The sequence below is a fragment of the Sinohyriopsis cumingii genome, chromosome 7 (genome assembly GCF_028554795.1).
Source record: "Sinohyriopsis cumingii isolate HCF-2022 chromosome 7, ASM2855479v2, whole genome shotgun sequence".
NCBI lineage: Eukaryota > Metazoa > Mollusca > Bivalvia > Unionida > Unionidae > Sinohyriopsis > Sinohyriopsis cumingii.
This window is the reverse complement of record NC_142967.1, coordinates 128472115-128491053: the sequence shown is the minus strand read 5'-3', so window position 1 is coordinate 128491053 and position 18939 is coordinate 128472115. Positions and strand designations below refer to the sequence as shown.

At 35.7% G+C, this 18939-nt stretch overlaps 2 protein-coding genes across 3 annotated transcripts in view; both read right to left on the bottom strand.

The window, feature by feature from the left end:
* Positions 1-18939, bottom strand: part of LOC149796095 (beta-galactosidase-1-like protein 2) — a 222225-nt gene that overhangs the window by 58497 nt on the left and 144789 nt on the right. The window lies entirely within an intron of this gene.
* LOC149796097 (beta-galactosidase-1-like protein 2) overlaps positions 1-18939 on the bottom strand; it is a 33447-nt gene that overhangs the window by 10707 nt on the left and 3801 nt on the right. For both annotated transcript variants that reach the window (XR_016422490.1, XM_089966018.1), the window contains exons 2-4: positions 12615-12790; positions 8853-8921; positions 2556-2651 (exon numbers count right to left, since the gene is read on the bottom strand). Coding sequence is in view for 1 of the 2 variants with exons in the window: in XM_089966018.1 (XP_089822144.1) it covers positions 2556-2651; positions 8853-8921; positions 12615-12697 (248 nt within the window). In the remaining variant the exon portion in view is untranslated. The remainder of the gene's footprint in view (positions 1-2555; positions 2652-8852; positions 8922-12614; positions 12791-18939) is intronic.

Here is an 18939-nt window from a genome sequence, read left to right as displayed (position 1 = left end):
ACTGTAAATCAGACCATCACCATAATGGCAGTACTGGAAATCAGACCATCATCATAATGGCATTACTGGAATTCAGACCATCACTATAATGGCAGTACTGGAAATCAGACCATCATCATAATGGCATTACTGGAATTCAGACCATCACTATAACGGCATTACTGGAAATCAGACCATCACCATAATTGCATTACTGGAAATCAGACCATCATCATAATGGCATTACTGAAATTCAGACTACCATCATAATGGCATTACTGGAAATCAGACCATCACCATAATGGCATTACTGGAAATCAGACCATCATCATAATGGCATTACTGAAATTCAGACTATCATCATAAGGGCATTACTGGAAATCAGACCATCATCATAATGGCATTACTGGAAATCAGACCATCATCATAATGGCATTACTGGAAATCAGACCATCACCATAATGGCATTACTGGAAATCAGACCATCACCATGTTAATTTAGGACCAACAAGACATTATAAGAAGTCTTCTGGTAAACCCCCATGCTGATATGACTTTCTCTTTGCAAGAAGTAACAATAAAATTTTCAAAATGGCTACCATGGTGGTCATATTCAACATCATATGCACCACTTCAATTTAGCCTTTAAGTGAAAGCACAATCTTAATATAGCCAGCCATCCGGAGAAGTAACAACAATAAAACTATCCAGTTAACCACATAATGGAGGTCAGATTATTCATCAGGACAAACCAGACAACATAAGAAGTCTTTACGTGAAAAATCCATGGTGACTTTAACATTCATCCAAGAAAAGCAGTGATAATAAGATTTTCAAGATGGTGACTGTGGTGGCCATACTGGATATCTAAGTTGCACTATGTGGATTTACGACCAATTAGATGTCAAAAAAAAGTCTTTTAGGAAAATCCAGATGCTCATAGGACCATGCATTTTTCTGGAATACACCACTCCAGTGGCCAAAATGGTTAGAGCAGGGGTGGGCAAACTACGGACCATGGGCCGCATGTGGCCCGCCAAGGGCTTTCATGCGGTCCACCAAGGGTTTCATGCGGCCTAGGAACAAGTCATCATTCGCACTGACTCTGTTTATGTTACTCTGTTTATCAAATAAATGTGCTTCTTTTGAAGTTTAAGTTTAAGTTTTCAAATATTAACAACATATTAACAACTGAAAATTAATTATGATGTTATTTAGAAAAACCTTTTGTTTTTGCTATTTCAAATATTAATTATTTTACTTAATGAACTATGCGGCCCACGACAAGGTGTAAATTTGTGTATGCAGCACTTGCACTGGAAAGTTTGCCCAACTCTGGATTAGAGCATACACCTCGGATGTGAATAGTTGTGGGTTCGAACCCTGGCTGAGTCATACCAAAGATTTATACAAATGGTACTAGCAGTTGCCTCATTTGGCATCTGCATTAAGCAGTTAGTATTTGAAATGGTCAGTCTGGTGTCAGGATAATGTGACTGGGTGTGACATGATGCTACCGAGATAAAAGTGACTGTTAAAGCTATGTTAAATATTTAAATCACACATGCACACGTACTCCTGGCCATACTGAACATCAGTAGAAAGCATTTTAAAGATGACCAACATAAAAAGTAAGTCAACAAAAACCTGGTGTTGATATGATTATCCATTCAGAAGGAGTAGCAGTAACAAGATTTTTAAGATGGCTATATTTTAAACCAACTAGACATCATGATAAGCCTATTGGCCATGTCAACTAGACATCATGATAAGCCTACTGGCCATGTCAACTAGACATCATAAGCCTATTGGCCATGTCAACTAGACATCATAAGCCTATTGGCCATGTCAACTAGACATCATGATAAGCCTACTGGCCATGTCAACTAGACATCATAAGCCTATTGGCCATGTCAACTAGACATCATGATAAGCCTATTGGCCATGTCAACTAGACATCATAATAAGCCTAATGGCCACGTCAATATGAACTTCTAATCAGAAAGTGTAGCGATTAATTGATTTTAAAGCTGGCTTCCATGGTGACGATACTGCATGGCTTTTCTTGGGAGTTGGGTGATTTTTCTGGCAACATTTACTTTACGACTGGATACTTTTTTTAAAAACGGCATCCCCATTGACGAAGGTTCCCCCAAACCCATCAACTACTTTGGTAACTCACTCTCCAACTTTAAATCTAATGATAAACTCTGATATTGGATGTCAGATTGTCTTCATTTCCATTTAGAAACCAACTAGAAATTACTTGAAGTCTTCTGGTGAAATCCCCATATCAATTAGATTTTCCTTTCATTCAGGACTATCTAGGCACTGTAAAAATATCATAGTGAAAACTCATGTTGATACAACCATTTACTAATGAGTAGCGATAACAAGATTTACAACATGGATGCTGTGGCAGCCACTATGACCAGATGAGCTACAATGTAGATAAAACTTATTTTTCGTGTAGTTATGTCTTATAAATCAAATCCTTGTATTTTACCTGTCAATAAATGTATTACACTTGTAAATAAATTTGTTTTTAAATTAAATACTGTTTATTATGAACTTACGCTGGCAACCCTCCAAAATCCCACTCCGAGCAGATGTAAGGTCCGGGTCTGAGGATAACCTTTAACCCTAGACTGTTGGCCAGGCTAATATACTTCCTGAAGTAAAAACAGAATGTAATATAAACATTAATCATTGTGCAGAAAATAAATTCATACTACAGTGATCATAACCAAGTTTTGGTCCATGTGAAATAAAAGACACAACAATAAAAATATATATATTCTTTTCTTTAAAAAGAAGAGGATTATAAATAAAGAGTTGATAAATAACAGAGAATAAGTTTGTTTTCATTTTTCTAAAATTGTGTTTTTAAAAAATGCATCAGAGCGTATCATCACTGTCCACCATTAGAAACCAGATTTCACTGGGCAAATTCAAACGCTTGGAACAACCATTATGACCAAAAATAAAAAAATAGTTCATGCATCAGTATTTACTTAGATTAACCACATTCCATGTTAACTTTTTTTTAATACAATGTTTTGGATTTAGGCTAGCTTATACAGTTGATGCTAGAAAGGGTCCTTACAAAAAACATACAACTGACTAGGGATAAACTGTCTTCTTTAGCTGGTAGTAAGAATGGCAAAAAAACATACCAAGTTTTACATCCCGAAATTCCTCAAAATGTACTTTCTTAGTTCTGCAAATCCGAATTATATGAGCCATGTCATAGGTTCTCAATCTTGATTACGCATTTCGAAATTGTACTGCAATTTCGAGCATAAGTGCAATTACATCCTCCTTACTGCACTCAAAATGAAAAAAGCATTAAATTCCATAGCGTCTTTTTGATAATTGCAATTGTAAGACTTCATATCTTTCCCACATTATGATTTCAAACATTCAATGACAGAAACAGAGACAAATCTGCAAATGTCAACATGCTTCTCCCTCACTTCTTCAATCCGATGTATTTCATGTGGAACTGTTACATATAAATCTATTCATTTCAGATCAGATGGGAAAGTTGTTGCAATGAGCATTCACTCACAATATGACTCCAAATTTCAATTTTAACTAGACATGCAATTTTCTTTCAAAAGTTATGTAGAACACGTGACTAAGTTCAAATTTATCTGGACGGATTTATGTGTGCAATAATAATGTTGTTGTTGTGTAATGATGAATCTGCGCTTGTGTATTTAGTTTGGAATACAGCATACATTCAGTTTCTTTGTTTCTCGTATTTTGTTAGCATAATTAAGCATTAGGTAGAATAAGAAAATTAGCGTATAATAAAAAGGTTACTGCATTAGCATGGGAAAATATGAACTTGTTTTGTTGGACGGATATACTGCACTCCCAAGGTCATGCAGTATTTACATCCGAAAAATTCATTTATATTTTCCTATACAAATGCAGTAACCTATAAGTATTCCAATACTTATCTAATACATAGATATTCTGTATAGCCCAGTATTCCAATACACATCTACTATATACAGTATTACATACAGCCCTGTATTCTATCTGCCATTTTTTAAAAGGCGCCCACTGTGTAAAGGTGACTGTTAGGACAGGTATGACTCGACTTCATTATAAAACAGTCTCACTATAAGGCAGGATTCTCTATGGTTCCCATATAGAGCATTATAATAAGTATTCTAACATGTAAGCAGGGCTTATGAAAAAAATTCCAAACGCTCGTCCCTGGGACAAGTGAGTTGTATTCGTCACTTGTCTCTGTCCTCATTATAGTCTACACAGTACACTTCTTGACTATACTGCTTACACTTCTTGACTACACAGCTTAAACTTCTTGACTACACAGTACACTTCTTGACTATACTGCTCACACTTCTTGACTACACAGCTTAAACTTCTTGACTACACAGCTTGAACTTCTTGACTACACAGTACACTTCTTGACTACACTGCTTACACTTCTTGACTACACAGTACACTTCTTGACTACACTGCTTACACTTCTTGACTACACTGCTTACACTTCTTGACTATACTGCTTACACTTCTTGACTACACAGCTTAAACTTCTTGACTACACAGTACACTTCTTGACTACACTGCTTACACTTCTTGACTACACTGCTTACACTTCTTGACTACACTGCTTACACTTCTTGACTACACAGTACACTTCTTGACTACACTGCTTACACTTCTTGACTACACTGCTTACACTTTTTGACTACACTGCTTACACTTCTTGACTACACAGTACACTTGACTACACTGCTTACACTTCTTGACTACACTGCTTACACTTTTACTAAAGAACCACAGGTACCTGATGCAAGCTTGATGCTAAAATGGGTCAAAGCTACCAAAATAATACGTTCCAATAGGACAAGGTTTGTAACTGCAAACATAGCCATTGATTTCTTAGCGGTAGTCATGTTTATGGAGAAACCTTTCAGTAACTGAGATGTCATAAGTTTCCTTTTCAAAGAGCTATAATATACTTATGTGTCATATATGGCAGAAGAACAGAGAATGTCAACATGTTATGATTTTCATCTGGACAAATACTGCTATGCTTGCCCCAAATCATCAGTAATTATAGGACAATCCAGCTATATTAATACACTGCCACACCAAAGTAAAGACACCAGCTTTATTACTGCACTGTCACACCAAAAGTAAAGACACCAGCTTTATTAATACACTGTCACACCAAAGTAAAGACACCAGCTTTATTAATACACTGTCACACCAAAATAGACACCAGCTTTATTAATACACTGTCACACCAAAAGTAAAGACACCAACTTTATTAATATGCTGTCACAACAAAGTAAAGACACCAGCAGATATTTCAATAAGTTTGTAACAAATTTTCACCTGAAAAATGAGTCACCTACATATGAAAGAAGAATACCAATTATCTCAATTTTCACTAACTTTCATATTAAATAATCCAGATAAGGTCAAACCTTAAATATTGTGAGCTACACATAAAAAAGAAGATGGCTCATTAGCCAAAAGTATTTGAACATTTCTAGGTCATTACCCAAGTAGGCTTCAGTCAATCAGTTGTTGTCTCAATGTTATCTGTTTTATAAATAGATTGTAACGTCATGCATGGTGTCAAAGTTGGTCAGAATATGCTGAGACACTTAAAGTGCTAATTTCAAACATACCTTGACAAATTCATCTTGTTTAAAACAACTACGTCAGGGATCGTCCTGGGCTTCGCCAATGTCGCAAATTGCGATTTTTTTTCCTTATTGGCGACAAAAATATCCCATCTGGCGATTTTTTTGGCGACATATTCTTGGGTTATTTAATTTGTACATACAATCATGGATTTGGACTGGATAAATTAAAAGCGAGAACGAAAGGAAGCCACAAACCTGACTAAGCAATGCATTGGAATCAATCTGTTACACAAACGATCCTTTGTTCGTATTGACAACCCCATCTTTACAGTGCATTGTTACATCATAATCTGCTTATGCTGACATCCGGGCTGAGTACTGTATGCTGTGATAAAGTCAATCATGCTACCACACTATACCTACAACTGACCGACTTCTGAAGACGCGAATAGAACAGATACAATTAAATTGTATGGCTAATCCTTCTGTGTTTTTTTTTTTTTTATACATATACCAATACAATAGTTTTGCTAAACCTTCATAGAAAACTTATAACCTTTGAAGTACCGACTGTGTATAAATACAAAGCAAATGGAAAAAATCTCAACCACAATTATATCTGTCGCCAGTGCAGCATTTTACTCATTGATCTTTTCCTTTTGCCATCAATTCCGTGTTACGGCTGCAGAGACTTAAACTCCGCAACAAGAAATAGCAAAAAAAAAAAACACAAACAGTTTTGCATAATTAATAATAATTATTTATTTCTCAAAATACAGGAGTGAAAGAATCCCTAAATTGGGTGTGAATTTATGCTTATATATACGGTCCAATATTGCCAGATGTTGACTCATGTAAGTTTCATTCGTGGGAATGGAGATCCTATTTTGCTTGTCAAGAAAATTTATACCGCATTCAGTGATCATTCTTGGGATTTAGGAAGCAATTCACTGCAAGCTTTGGGATGCTAGCCGGGGGGGGGGGGGGGGGGGGGAGGCTGCTGAGAGACTACTGGTGTCACCTGTCAGCACTGTAGACTGAACGTGGATTCAGTAAGATGAACCTCATAAAAAATGACATCAGAAATAAGCTCTGCATCTCATCTCTCGAGAATTTAATGAGAATCAGCATGTACAGATGTGAAAAATTAGACTTTGAAACTGCATTCAACAAGTGGGCAACTCTAAAATCGCGACAGATCTTCATGTAACAGTTTGTAACATTTTGTTAATGCTTGTTGTAATTAAAGTATTAACTAACCCATCTTTTGTAATTTTCATTGCCTGTTACATTAATAGACTAAATTAACACTTGGAAAAATGTACACTACTTGTTTTGGCGACACTTTTTGAAAATTGGCGACAAAATATTGAGGTTGGCGATTTTTTTGGCGACAGCTTTTTAAAAGCCAGGACCATCCCTGTACGTGCTTATATAAAGATCTGCTGGCATCTTCCCTTTGGCACAGTAAGTTATCAATAAAGCTTCAGTCTTGAAAAAATCGGTAATCTGCAGAAAAAGTAATTTGCCTCACCAGATTAAAAATCAGAAACATGTCATTTAACTTCTCAGAGGTCTGACCCATTTAGATGTTTAATGCCTCATTGAAAGGGAATCTTCCTTCACATCAAAATGATCTCAAGGGTCGCAAACACTAATTTCTTTAATATAATTACTGCTCACAGGCCAGATTTCTGTGTTGTTTTAATCTGCCCTGAGGGCCAGACAAATCATGTTCATGGCTGGATCCGGCCCACAGGCTACAGGTTGTGCACCCCAGATGTATACTGCTTTAATAATTTTTCAGTCATATCGCTATGATGTCTGCAGTGTGATTGTTTATAGTGATGCCTATTACTGAGGCATCATGCTGCAGACATGTCGAATGATGTCCCACCCAGTCACATTATCCTGACACAAAGCTGACCAGTCCTAACACTAACCTCTTAATGCTGAGCACCAAGCGAGGCAGCTTAAGTACCATTTTTTAAAGTCTTTGGTATGACTCGGCCAGGGTTTGAACCAGCGACCTCCCACATCTCAGGCAGATGCTCTAACCACTAGGCCACCATAGTGGTCTCCCCTGATGTATAACAAAAAAGTGTAGTACTCAAGTTGTTGTGCACAAACCGCTTTTCTTTCTCTAGTCAGAATGGCCTTGGCATTTGACCTTTTCAGTTCAAGAGCTACAAGATTCTTCCTAACCCCAATCATAAGCCATCAACAAAATTTGGTAACTGCAGAAGGTGGAGAATTTGAGTTACTGTGCAAAAACCATTTTCCCTCTTCCAGACAGTGACCTTGACCTGTAAGCTGAAACTGACAGGATTCTTCCTTACCGCCAGTGTAAGTCATGGACAAAGTTCTGTTAAGTATAGATAGTGTACAACTAAAGTTATTGTGTAGAAAACAAATTTATAACAGAGGGACGGAGAGACTATAATCATAAAATTATATGCCCTGCTTTATGGCAGTATGTAAAATTGTATGACTAATATTCTGAACCCCTTGACCTGTTTCCATGGAATTATCACTCTTATTTAACCCTGCACAACATCTTACTTAAAGTTAGTTTTAGAGACTATTACATTTCATAAAAACAAAACTTAAAAAGTGTACATTATTTTGTTACCAAGATTTTCAACTTAATGTTAACACGTTAAAATCTGCTATAGTATTTCAAAGGCTGTCAAATCTCTAAAACAAATCTACTTATCAAGTAAGAAAAATCACCCTCCCCCACCCAAAAATCTCAACCAGCTATTACATAAATATAAAAACCCATTATTTTAATAACCTAAGTTCAATAATGTGAAAGGGTGCCTGCCATAACATATTCTGTAATCGTTTAAACACCATTTTAACAAATTACAACCTGAGACCCCTCTCATAAGAATTACCTTGCACTTAAATAACTGTGATCAAAACAAATCAAATACAAACTTCTGTTGAAAGTACTGACTTCCAAAGATCAAAATCAGCAAGAGTCTTGTGAGAAACTTATTTTCATTAAAAGGAACCTATGATCAGCCCTGCAGTAGCACTGAAATGTCAGAGATTGACATAGAGTATAATAACACAATATGCTTCGCCAAGTGATAAGTGTATAAAAAGTATAAAAAAGGTTTAAAGGTTCAAACATGTTTCCAAAGAAATAAGATAAATGTGAGTTTTATAAACATTCGATGGCATGTAGATTAACAGAAGGTCTGCTTTCCATCTATTTTCCCTTACCTGATGTCCAGGATTCCACCAAAGTCAAACTCTCCTGGAAGTCTCTCATGAAGATTCCAGGACACATAACTGTTGACAAAGAAAGAGACACAAGGATCATCATCTATAAATGTATATATTTGGGGTTTTTTAAATTTATTTATCATATTAGCCTTTCCAAAAAAAATGGTACCTGTAGAAATCATAAAGTCCAGCAGTAATGTTTATTACCATAGTTACTTTATGCCAAATTTGTTGCAGAAATTATTGTTTTTACTGAGCCACTTTCCTTGACTTTGTTCATCTCAAGTTTGATAATAATACTGGGGAGTTATGGTAGCTCAAATCTGATATTAAGGAGTCTTGGTAGCTCAAGTCTGATATTAAGAGTCATGGTAACTCAAGTGTTATTAAGGAGTCATGGTAACTCAAGTCTGATATTAAGGAGTCATGGTAACTCGAGTGTTATTAAGGGGTCATGGTAACTCAAGTCTGATATTAAGGAGTCATGGTAACTCGAGTCTGTTATTAAGGAGTCATGGTAACTCGAGTCTGTTATTAGGAGTCTTGGTAACTCAAGTCTGATATTAAGTAGTCAAGGTAACTCGGGTGTTATTAAAGAGTCATGGTAACTCAAGTCTGATATTAAGGAGTCATGGCAGCTCAAGTCTGATATGGAGTCATGGTAACTAGAGTGTTAAGGAGTCAAGGTAACTCGAGTCTGATATTAAGGAGTCATGGTAACTGAGTCTGTTATTAAGGAGTCATGGTAACTCGAGTCTGTTATTAGGAGTCTTGGTAACTCAAGTCTGATATTAAGGAGTCATGGTAACTTGTGTCTGTTATTAAGAAGTCATGGTAACTCGAGTCTGTTATTAAGGGGTCATGGTAACTCAAGTCTGATATTAAGGAGTCATGGTAACTTGTGTCTGTTATTAAGGAGTCATGGTAACTTGAGTCTGTTATTAAGGAGTCTTGGTAACTCAGATGATGGAGCATCACTTGTAATCCAAAGGTCATAGATTTCATGGTTCCATAGATTCCATAGTAACTCAAGTTTCAGAATAATATTACATAGCCATGGTAATATTAGGGGGCCAAGGTAGCTCAAGTTTTACAATAATATTAGGGGCCACCAATGCAGCTCAAGTTTGACAATAATATTAGGGGGCCAACATGGCAGCTCAAGTTTGACAATAATATTAAGGGCCACCATGGCAGCTCAAGTTTGACAATAATATTAGGGGGCCACCATCGCAGCTCAAATTTGACAATAATATTAGGGGCCACCATGGCAGCTCAAGTTTGACAATAATATTAGGGGACCAACATGGCAGATCATCTGAGAATAATATTAGGGAGTCATGGTAGTTCAGATGATAGAGCACCCAAGGGTCACATTTTCCATGGTTTCAATTACTGGGCAAAAATTTTTTAAAAAAATCTTGGAATGGAAGTTGCATTTTTAATGCATATGAGCAATATCCACCTTGCATAATAATTTTTACCCTTCCACCAACCGAACTGACTTTTAATCATACTTTGGTACTCCCTAATATCTCACCAGTGCATAATTTTAACACATGAGTGAACAATAGAACACACCTATGACCCAAGAGTGCAACTAATTTATAACCAGGTCATACACAGTACAGAGACACCTGTTTATCTGTCACCTGTTAATGGATCCCACTGAATGCTGTGATAATGGTTATAAATACTGGATTTGGAGCTATGCCATCGTCTCTCGTAGACGGACGGATGCCAAGACTGGATTTGCACATTTCATAATCAGCCACTGCCTTGTGGGAAAGTAATTAATAGATTATCTCATTACATAATCAGCAACTGCCTTGCATGAATGTAATTATTAGATTATCTCATTACATAATCAGCCACTGTCTTGCATAAATGTTATTATTAGATTATCCCATTACCTAACCATCCAATGTCTTGCATAAATGTAATTATTAGATTATCCCATTATATAATCAGCCACTGATTTGCATAAATGTAATTATTAGATTATCCCATTATATAATCAGCCACTCATTTGCATGAATGTAATTATTAGATTATCCCATTATATAATCAGCCTCTGATTTGCATAAATGTAATTATTAGATTATCCGATTATATAATCAGCCACGGATTTGCATGAATGTAATTATTAGATTATCCCATTACCTAACCATCCAATGTCTTGTATAAATGTAATTATTAGATTATCTCATTATATAATCAGCCATCGATTTGCATAAATGTAATTATTAGATTATCTCATTATATAATCAACAACTGCCTTGCATGAATGTAATTATTAGATTATCTCATTAAATAATCAGCAACTGCCTTGCATAAATGTAATTATTAGATTATCTCATTAAATAATCAGCCACTGATTTGCATAAATGTAATTATTAGATTATCTCATTAAGTAATCAGCCAATGATTTGCATAAATGAAATTACTAGATTATCTCATTAAATAATCAGCCACTGATTTGCATAAATGTAATTATTAGATTATCTCATTACATAATCAGCCATCAATTTGCATAAATGTAATTATTAGATTATCTCATTACATAATCAGCCACTGATTTGCATGAATGTAATCATCAGCTTAGCTTATTTTATAACCATCCAATGCATTGCATGAATGTAATTACTGGAAACACTTTAAAAGATCATCCACTGTCTTACACACATGTATTTATGAACTTGGTGCAATACATGATCACTCACTGTCTTGCATGATTGTAATTCCATTACATAACCATCCACTTCCTTGCATGACTGTAATTGTCAACTAAGTCCATTACATAACCATCCACTGTCTTGCATGATTATAATTACCATCTAAGTCCATTACATAACCATCTACTGTCTTGCATGATTGTAATTACCATCTAAGTCCATTACATAACCATCTACTGTCTTGCATGATTGTAATTACCATCTAAGTCCATTACATAACCATCTACTGTCTTGCATGATTGTAATTACCATCTAAGTCGATTACATAACCATCCACTGTCTTGCATGATTGTAATTACCAGCTAAGTCCATTACATAACCATCCACTTCCTTGCCTGATTTTAATTAGCTTAGCCCATTACAAAAATCATTGTCTTGCATGAGTTCTTTTATGTGGCAAGATGACCTAATTAGACAATAGTATATTGTGTGGCAAGATGACCTAATTAGACAATATTATATTGTGTGGCAAGATGACCTAATTAGACAATATTATATTGTGTGGCAAGATGACCTAATTAGACATTATTATATTGTGTATGTTACCACTGATCTGAATTATTTTATTCAAAAAGAAAAAGAATTAGAAAAATATGTCTAAAGTTGTTTATAGGGTAATATCACAGAAATTTCAAGTAAGACAAATTTATTTCTAGATGAAAATTGACAGCGTCCCCTAATTAAGCAAAAACTAACTAGTTAGTGACAGAAAACAATCCACTTAACAAAGAAAGAAGGAAAGAAATTCTAATACTGTTACAAATGTCTGAGATTCTAGGATATGTATCTGATGCATTTTATGTGATAGTATAAAACTTAAAAATAAGTTTTTAATAATGAAGCCTGACATTATGTTTATTTATTTATATTATTATTCATCAGGTATGAAACAAGGATAAAACATAAATTTTCAATCATACCTTTATCACGAGACAAAAATATATAATAACCAGCAGCAATTAATGAACAGAAAACACTAAAAAATCTCCCAGAACAGCAAGAATAAGCAATAAACTGTGCTCACGTATCCAAAGTGTTCAAACCGCAGGCCTTCATTTTAAGCATATGATCTTTCCACTGTTTGGGATGAACCCTGAAGTAATGCATGGCTCCACTAAGGATCCTGAATGGCTTTCCATCTAAGTAAAACTTCCCCTCAGCAAATGTCAGACCTCCTGTGCTTTTGTACACACCCTGTAGCTAAAAAAGGATTAAAAATAAGTGTAATTGATTGCACATAATAATCTTTACTGTGACATCAAATATGCCAAAACACCTGTTGCAGACTCTTGCTTTGTGATAGACATTATAAATAAGTGACCCTTTTCCAAATGGGTGACATGTTAATCCAATTTATGTATAGTGCTGTTATGTATATCTATAACTTTTGTAATTTTGATTCAGAACTGTAAATTATAGTGATTGTCTATAGCTAAACTTTTTATACAGTTTTTGGTTCTATTTTAAGATATTAAAAAGGTAGATTGCATAGGATCAATAAAAAGATGCTTATATGAACATGTTTATGGTTACTGATAACAGCATTAGTAGTTAAACATCATGACAAGTTTGGGGTTGTTTCCCAATGGATAGGTTGGTTAGGTGCATTGTAAGAAGAATTCAGTTATTTCCCATTGGATGGGTTAGGACATCTGGGTTCTTTTACGATCCTGGAAATTTTCAACTTTACATGTAGGAGAAGTGCAAAATGTGTATTTTACCTATTACTCCTGTATATAAATGACTATGGCTGGGGAATTTTTTCATTCTTATCTCTTGTGTTCTTGTTGTAACATCAAATCTGCAGATGTATTTTATGTTGTATTTAGATATTATTTGAGAGAAAACATTTGTTTCTATTATTCAGTGGAATAAAGTGCAAACTGGGCCAAAATACTGCTCTGGAACTATAGTTAATTATTTTGAGGAGTTCCAGACAATGCCATATTGATACACCGGAACTACTGGTAGATCTATACATCTGAGGATGAAACTCAAATGGAACATTCAATTCTTTTGGACTTGGAACTTAATTAGGATTTTTTTGGAAACAATTCATAATATTTTAAGTTTCTTTTATATTTTTGTTTTATGACTTTGATAATTAAATGGTACATTCAAAATTATCTTTTACTTAATGGAGATAAAATCCTGGAGCCACTGTCATATCCAGTGTTTTCTATTTTAGTTGTTTTGATTTGCCACACATTTCCTGCTATGTGTATATTTCCAAGACATTCAGCAAGAGGGTTCCAGGAATATTCTGTTATATTCCGAATTATTTATAGCTACTTATGGCATGATTCTACAACACACTGTTTCTATAATCTGGGGCATTAGATATGTCAACATCCACATAATAATGCAAATGAATATCCTTACAAAAATCAGCACTGAAACAATAATGACAGTCAAATCACTTGACTGATTTCCCAACTCTCTTGTTTGCCCAGACAAAACAACAGTACGTAGGGGACCAATTTTAACTGTCAATGTCACTCTGCCCAAGTTTTTATGCCATACAGTCCAAACAATTCTGACAGAAATTCTGACTACAGCTTCTGTACAACCAAAAAAAAAAAGATTTTTTACTCTGACTGGTGCCCAGCCTGCAACCAAACACATCATATTAAAATATTTGGTCAGTTTACAAAACTTTTCACAAGATATGTATTCATTCAATGCAGCAACAGTTTTACTGCAGAAACTCTATCAGCTGGAATGTACAATGTTGCAAAACAAACCCTGCATAATACTGAAGAAGTCTGTCCGAAGATTACAAAAGTGATGTTTGAGTTGCCAGATCAATGCCCCAGTATACAGATTTTAGCCATTTCTATGGTAACCATGAGAAAGAATAAGAATCAATTACATCTACATGTGTATGTTTAACTCATTCCCACCATATTTACTATTATAATGAATTTCTGTATAAAGGCTGTGCCCAATGACATACTGAATGAAGACAGACTGGAATTGGTGGTTAATGGCACCTTTCAAACTACATTGAATATGTCATGCCAAAGAAATGGGAGCTAGATGCCTACAGAAGGACACACCACAATGTCATTTTAGGCTGTCCTGGGCAGGTATCAAACCCATGACCATGGATTAGGAGTCCAATGCTCTACCAACTGAGCTCTCCAAACGATATATTTATGTTCACAGATCAAATAAATGAAAATGAATTAAAGACAATTTTTGATAGAAATCAATATCTGATTAAAAAATAACAGTAAATCAGCAAACGTTTTAAAGCTGAAATAAAAATGGCTGGAAAACAAAGTAATAAAGATAGACAATTTCAAGTTAAAGGAAGCAAAATGAATTTGATCAGAATAGTGAACTTTTACTTAAATTTAAATTTACGAGATGTTATTAGCTTTACTATAAAAATATTAAAAAATGCTCACTTGAATGCCTGCATTGTCAATTTAAATGTAAATATTCTGATGCCTTCAGAGCCATCTTTGAGTTCTGAGTGTAGGCAACATTAAGACTTTGGTAACTGTTATGTATATCTATATATTTTGTAACTCCTGGTACATGATTTTATCTAATTTTTGTAAATTTTATTCATGGCTGTAAATTGCACAGATTATCTTTTGTTTGATTTTGCCTATGTGGTTAGCATGTTTTAAGAAAATTAAGAGAATTATATTACATAGGATCTATAACTAGTTGCTTACATGTGTGTGTGTGTGTGTGTGTGTGCATGCATGTGTGATTTAGGTTTTTACTGTAGCTTTAACAATTTTTCAGTCATATTGCTACGATGTCTGCAGTGTGGCAATTATAGTGATATCTAGCACTGGGGCATCATGCCGCAGACATGTAGCATGATGTCCCACCCAGTCACATTATCCTGACACCAGGCCAACCAGTCCTAACACTAACCTGTTAATGTTGAGCACCAAGCAAGGCACCTGTTAGTACCATTTTTGTAAGTCTTTGGTATGACTCTGTCTGGGTTTGAACCCGCGACATCCCGCATCTGAGGCAGTTGCTCTAACCACTAGGCCACTGGAGCGGTACTTACATATGTGTTGACAATTAATAATAATAGTCCTAATAATAAGACTTTTTGACAACTTTGGGTTAATTTCTCATTGACTAGTGGTGCTTGGATGGTTCAGGAAGTCCCAATGAATTATCATGAAGTCTGTTTGAATTATCATGAAGTCTGTTTGAATTATCATGAAGTCCCATTGAATTCTCATGAAGTCCTTTGAATTATCATGAAGTCCCACTGAATTCTCTGGATGACCCATTGAATTCTCTGGATGTCCCACTGAATCCTCTGGAAGTCTCATTGAATTCTCCGAAAGACACATTCTTTGGAAAACTGATGCAAATGTCAATATTTACAATTTTACATGATTTGCAATATTGACCAGAAAAAAAGTAAAGCTTATAATATAACTGAGGATATTGTCTGCTGTCTCCTGGTCATATTCAGGAAATTTGCTCAAATTTGCACTTACTGGATACACATTCTTGGTTCTTTTATGATGACACTACACTGAAAAACCAGTCTGATTTCTCCAACAAGTCTGAATTCTTCTATTCAAATTACAAAATAATAAACCTGAACTAAGATTTAATTACTGAAAAAGTTTATATGACAATGCCTAAACCTCCTAATGAATGATATTGTATACCCCAGGCATCGGCAACCTAATATTACTGCTGTGCCATCTCTCCTCAATTGTACAGCGCTGCATGCCTAGTCATATTTGTCACTCTAACTTAATTTTTGTTGTAAGTACTTACAATACAAAACTACAACTAATACCAAGTGCCTTTCCAAAGAGTCTGATGTGCCACTATTGGCTTGTGTGCCATAGGTTGCTGACACCTGGTCTAACCTATGACACTGCTTTAACCCCTTAATGACTAATTCTGTAAAACTATGGCACTGCTTTAACTCCCTAATGACTAATTCTATATAACTATGGCACTGCTTTAACTCCCTAATGACAAATTCTGTATAACTTCCAGCATAGCCTTAACTCCCTAATGACTAATTCTGTATAACTTATTGCACTGCTTTAACTCCCTCGTGACTTATTCTGTATAACTATGTCACTGCTTTAACTCCCTCATGACTTATTCTGTATAACTATGGCACTGCTTTAACTCCCTCATGACTTATTCTGTATAACTATGGCACTGCTTTAACTCCCTCATGACTTATTTTGTATAACTATGGCACTGCTTTAACTCCCTCATGACTTATTCTGTATAACAATGTCACTGCTTTAACCCATGACTAATTCTGTATAACCTCCAGCATTGCTTTAACTCCCTAATGACTAATCAGAGACCTCCGAAACAATTACGCGTATTTGGATGCCAATTTTTGATCTGGGACGCAGAAAATCTCTGAGGCGGGAGTGCTCCGTACGCATGTAATAGGTGTGCGGCAAAATTCAAAGACTTGCTAGTCCTGCTTCAGCCACCTGCTTTATGGGAAAATGTGTTGATCAATTAGGTGTGTCGATATTTGCAATGACAGAATTGAGTAATTGAAAGACCCCTTGATGTACTTACATGTTGTCATTTTATAAGAGTACATAAAAAAAGAACATGATGCAATAGCTGGGTGGCAAGTTAAAAAGCACTGACTGGCGGCCAGGTGGTGAAATGTACTGATATTTACAGTGAATTCAGGGGCCGAAAGACCCAGAGATGTACATGTGGTCATTTATAAAAGAACATCAAATAAACAACTTTAGTTTTCGCTATTGTGTTCATTTCCGAATGTAAACGTCACCTTCTTCTGTTAGGAAAGCGAAAACGACTTTGCCCTGTGATTATTTAAGAGGTACATTGACTGACCATACCATATTGTTTTTAAATGCCCCTCACCTTAGCCCAGTTAGCTCTAGCGTTGTAGGAAAATGCATTCATCAAGGCATCAGTAGCTAGGCCTAGTTTTTATATCAATTACGTTGACAAACTCTTGCCGATAGAAAATCATTATGTTTTGATAGCTGATTGACCATTTACCCTTTTCTGAGTAAGGAAGCAACTATCAATGCACTTTAAGGTCTATGCTGTTTTCTGACCTGACACTTATTTGCAAAAATACGTGGGGGGGGGGGCAGCAAATCAGATACTATTTAACCACTGCCTAAAATTACTACAAGTAGGTATACAAATAAATAAACCATAAATTTGCGATCCTGTCACTGGACTGTTGTAATGAAGCTATATTATAGTGAGTGATTACATTACACAAACCTCTCCATCTAAAAATAGATGAACTCACGTCTGTGTTGATTTTGTAGGAAAGAAAGGAATGCAACTTTTGATGGTGGGACTCCTATTTTTATGAAAATGGGAGTCCTGGACTCCTAGTTTTAAAATCCTAGCGAGACCTCTGCTAATTCTGTATAACTTATTGCACTGCTTTAACTCCCTCATGACTAATTCTGTACAACTATGGCACTCTTTACTTAAGTCACTTCTTGAACCTTTACTTAAGTATACTTCATGCCCTTTTACTTATGTCTACTTCATGCCCCTTTACTTAAGTATACTTTCTGCCCCTTTTCCTTATGTCTACTTCATGCCCCTTTACTTAAGTCTACTTCATGCCCCTTTATTTATGTCTACTCATGCCCCTTTACTTAAGTCTTATTCATGCCCCTTTCCTTAAGTCTACTTCATGTTCCTTTACTTAAGTCTACTTCATGTCCCTTTACTTAAGTCTACTTCATGGCCCTTTACTTAAGTCTATTTCATGCTCCTTTACTTATGTCTACTTCATGCCCCTTTACTTAAGTCTACTTCATGTCCCTTTACTTAAGTCTACTTCATGCCCTTTACTTATGTCTACTTCATGTCCCTTAACTTAAGTCTACTTCATGTTCCTTTACTTATGTCTATTTCATGCTCGTTTACTTATATCTACTTCATGCTGCTTTACTTAAGTCTACTTCATGTCCCTTTACTTAAGCCTACTTCAGCCCTTTACTTAAGTCTACTTTGTGCCCCTTTACTTATATCTACTTCGTGCCCCTTTACTTATGTCTACTTCATTCCCCTTTACTTAAGTCTACTTCATTCCCCTTTACTTAAGTCTAGGGGCCCCGAGTGGCCGAGTGGTCTAAAACGCTCACCATTATGGATCACTGCCATCTCACCTCTGTCTGCATCGGTCCAAGTCTCGGATTCGGCTAATGTGGTTATGTGAGAAAGCTTGCCAGTAGCTTCTCGTGGGTCAGTGGTTCTTTCCGGGTTCTTCCTCCACCATTAATACTGGCCGCCATGTATAGCCTATCTTGTGCTGAAAAATGGCGTTAAGCCCTACAACAACAACAACAACAACTTAAGTCTACCTC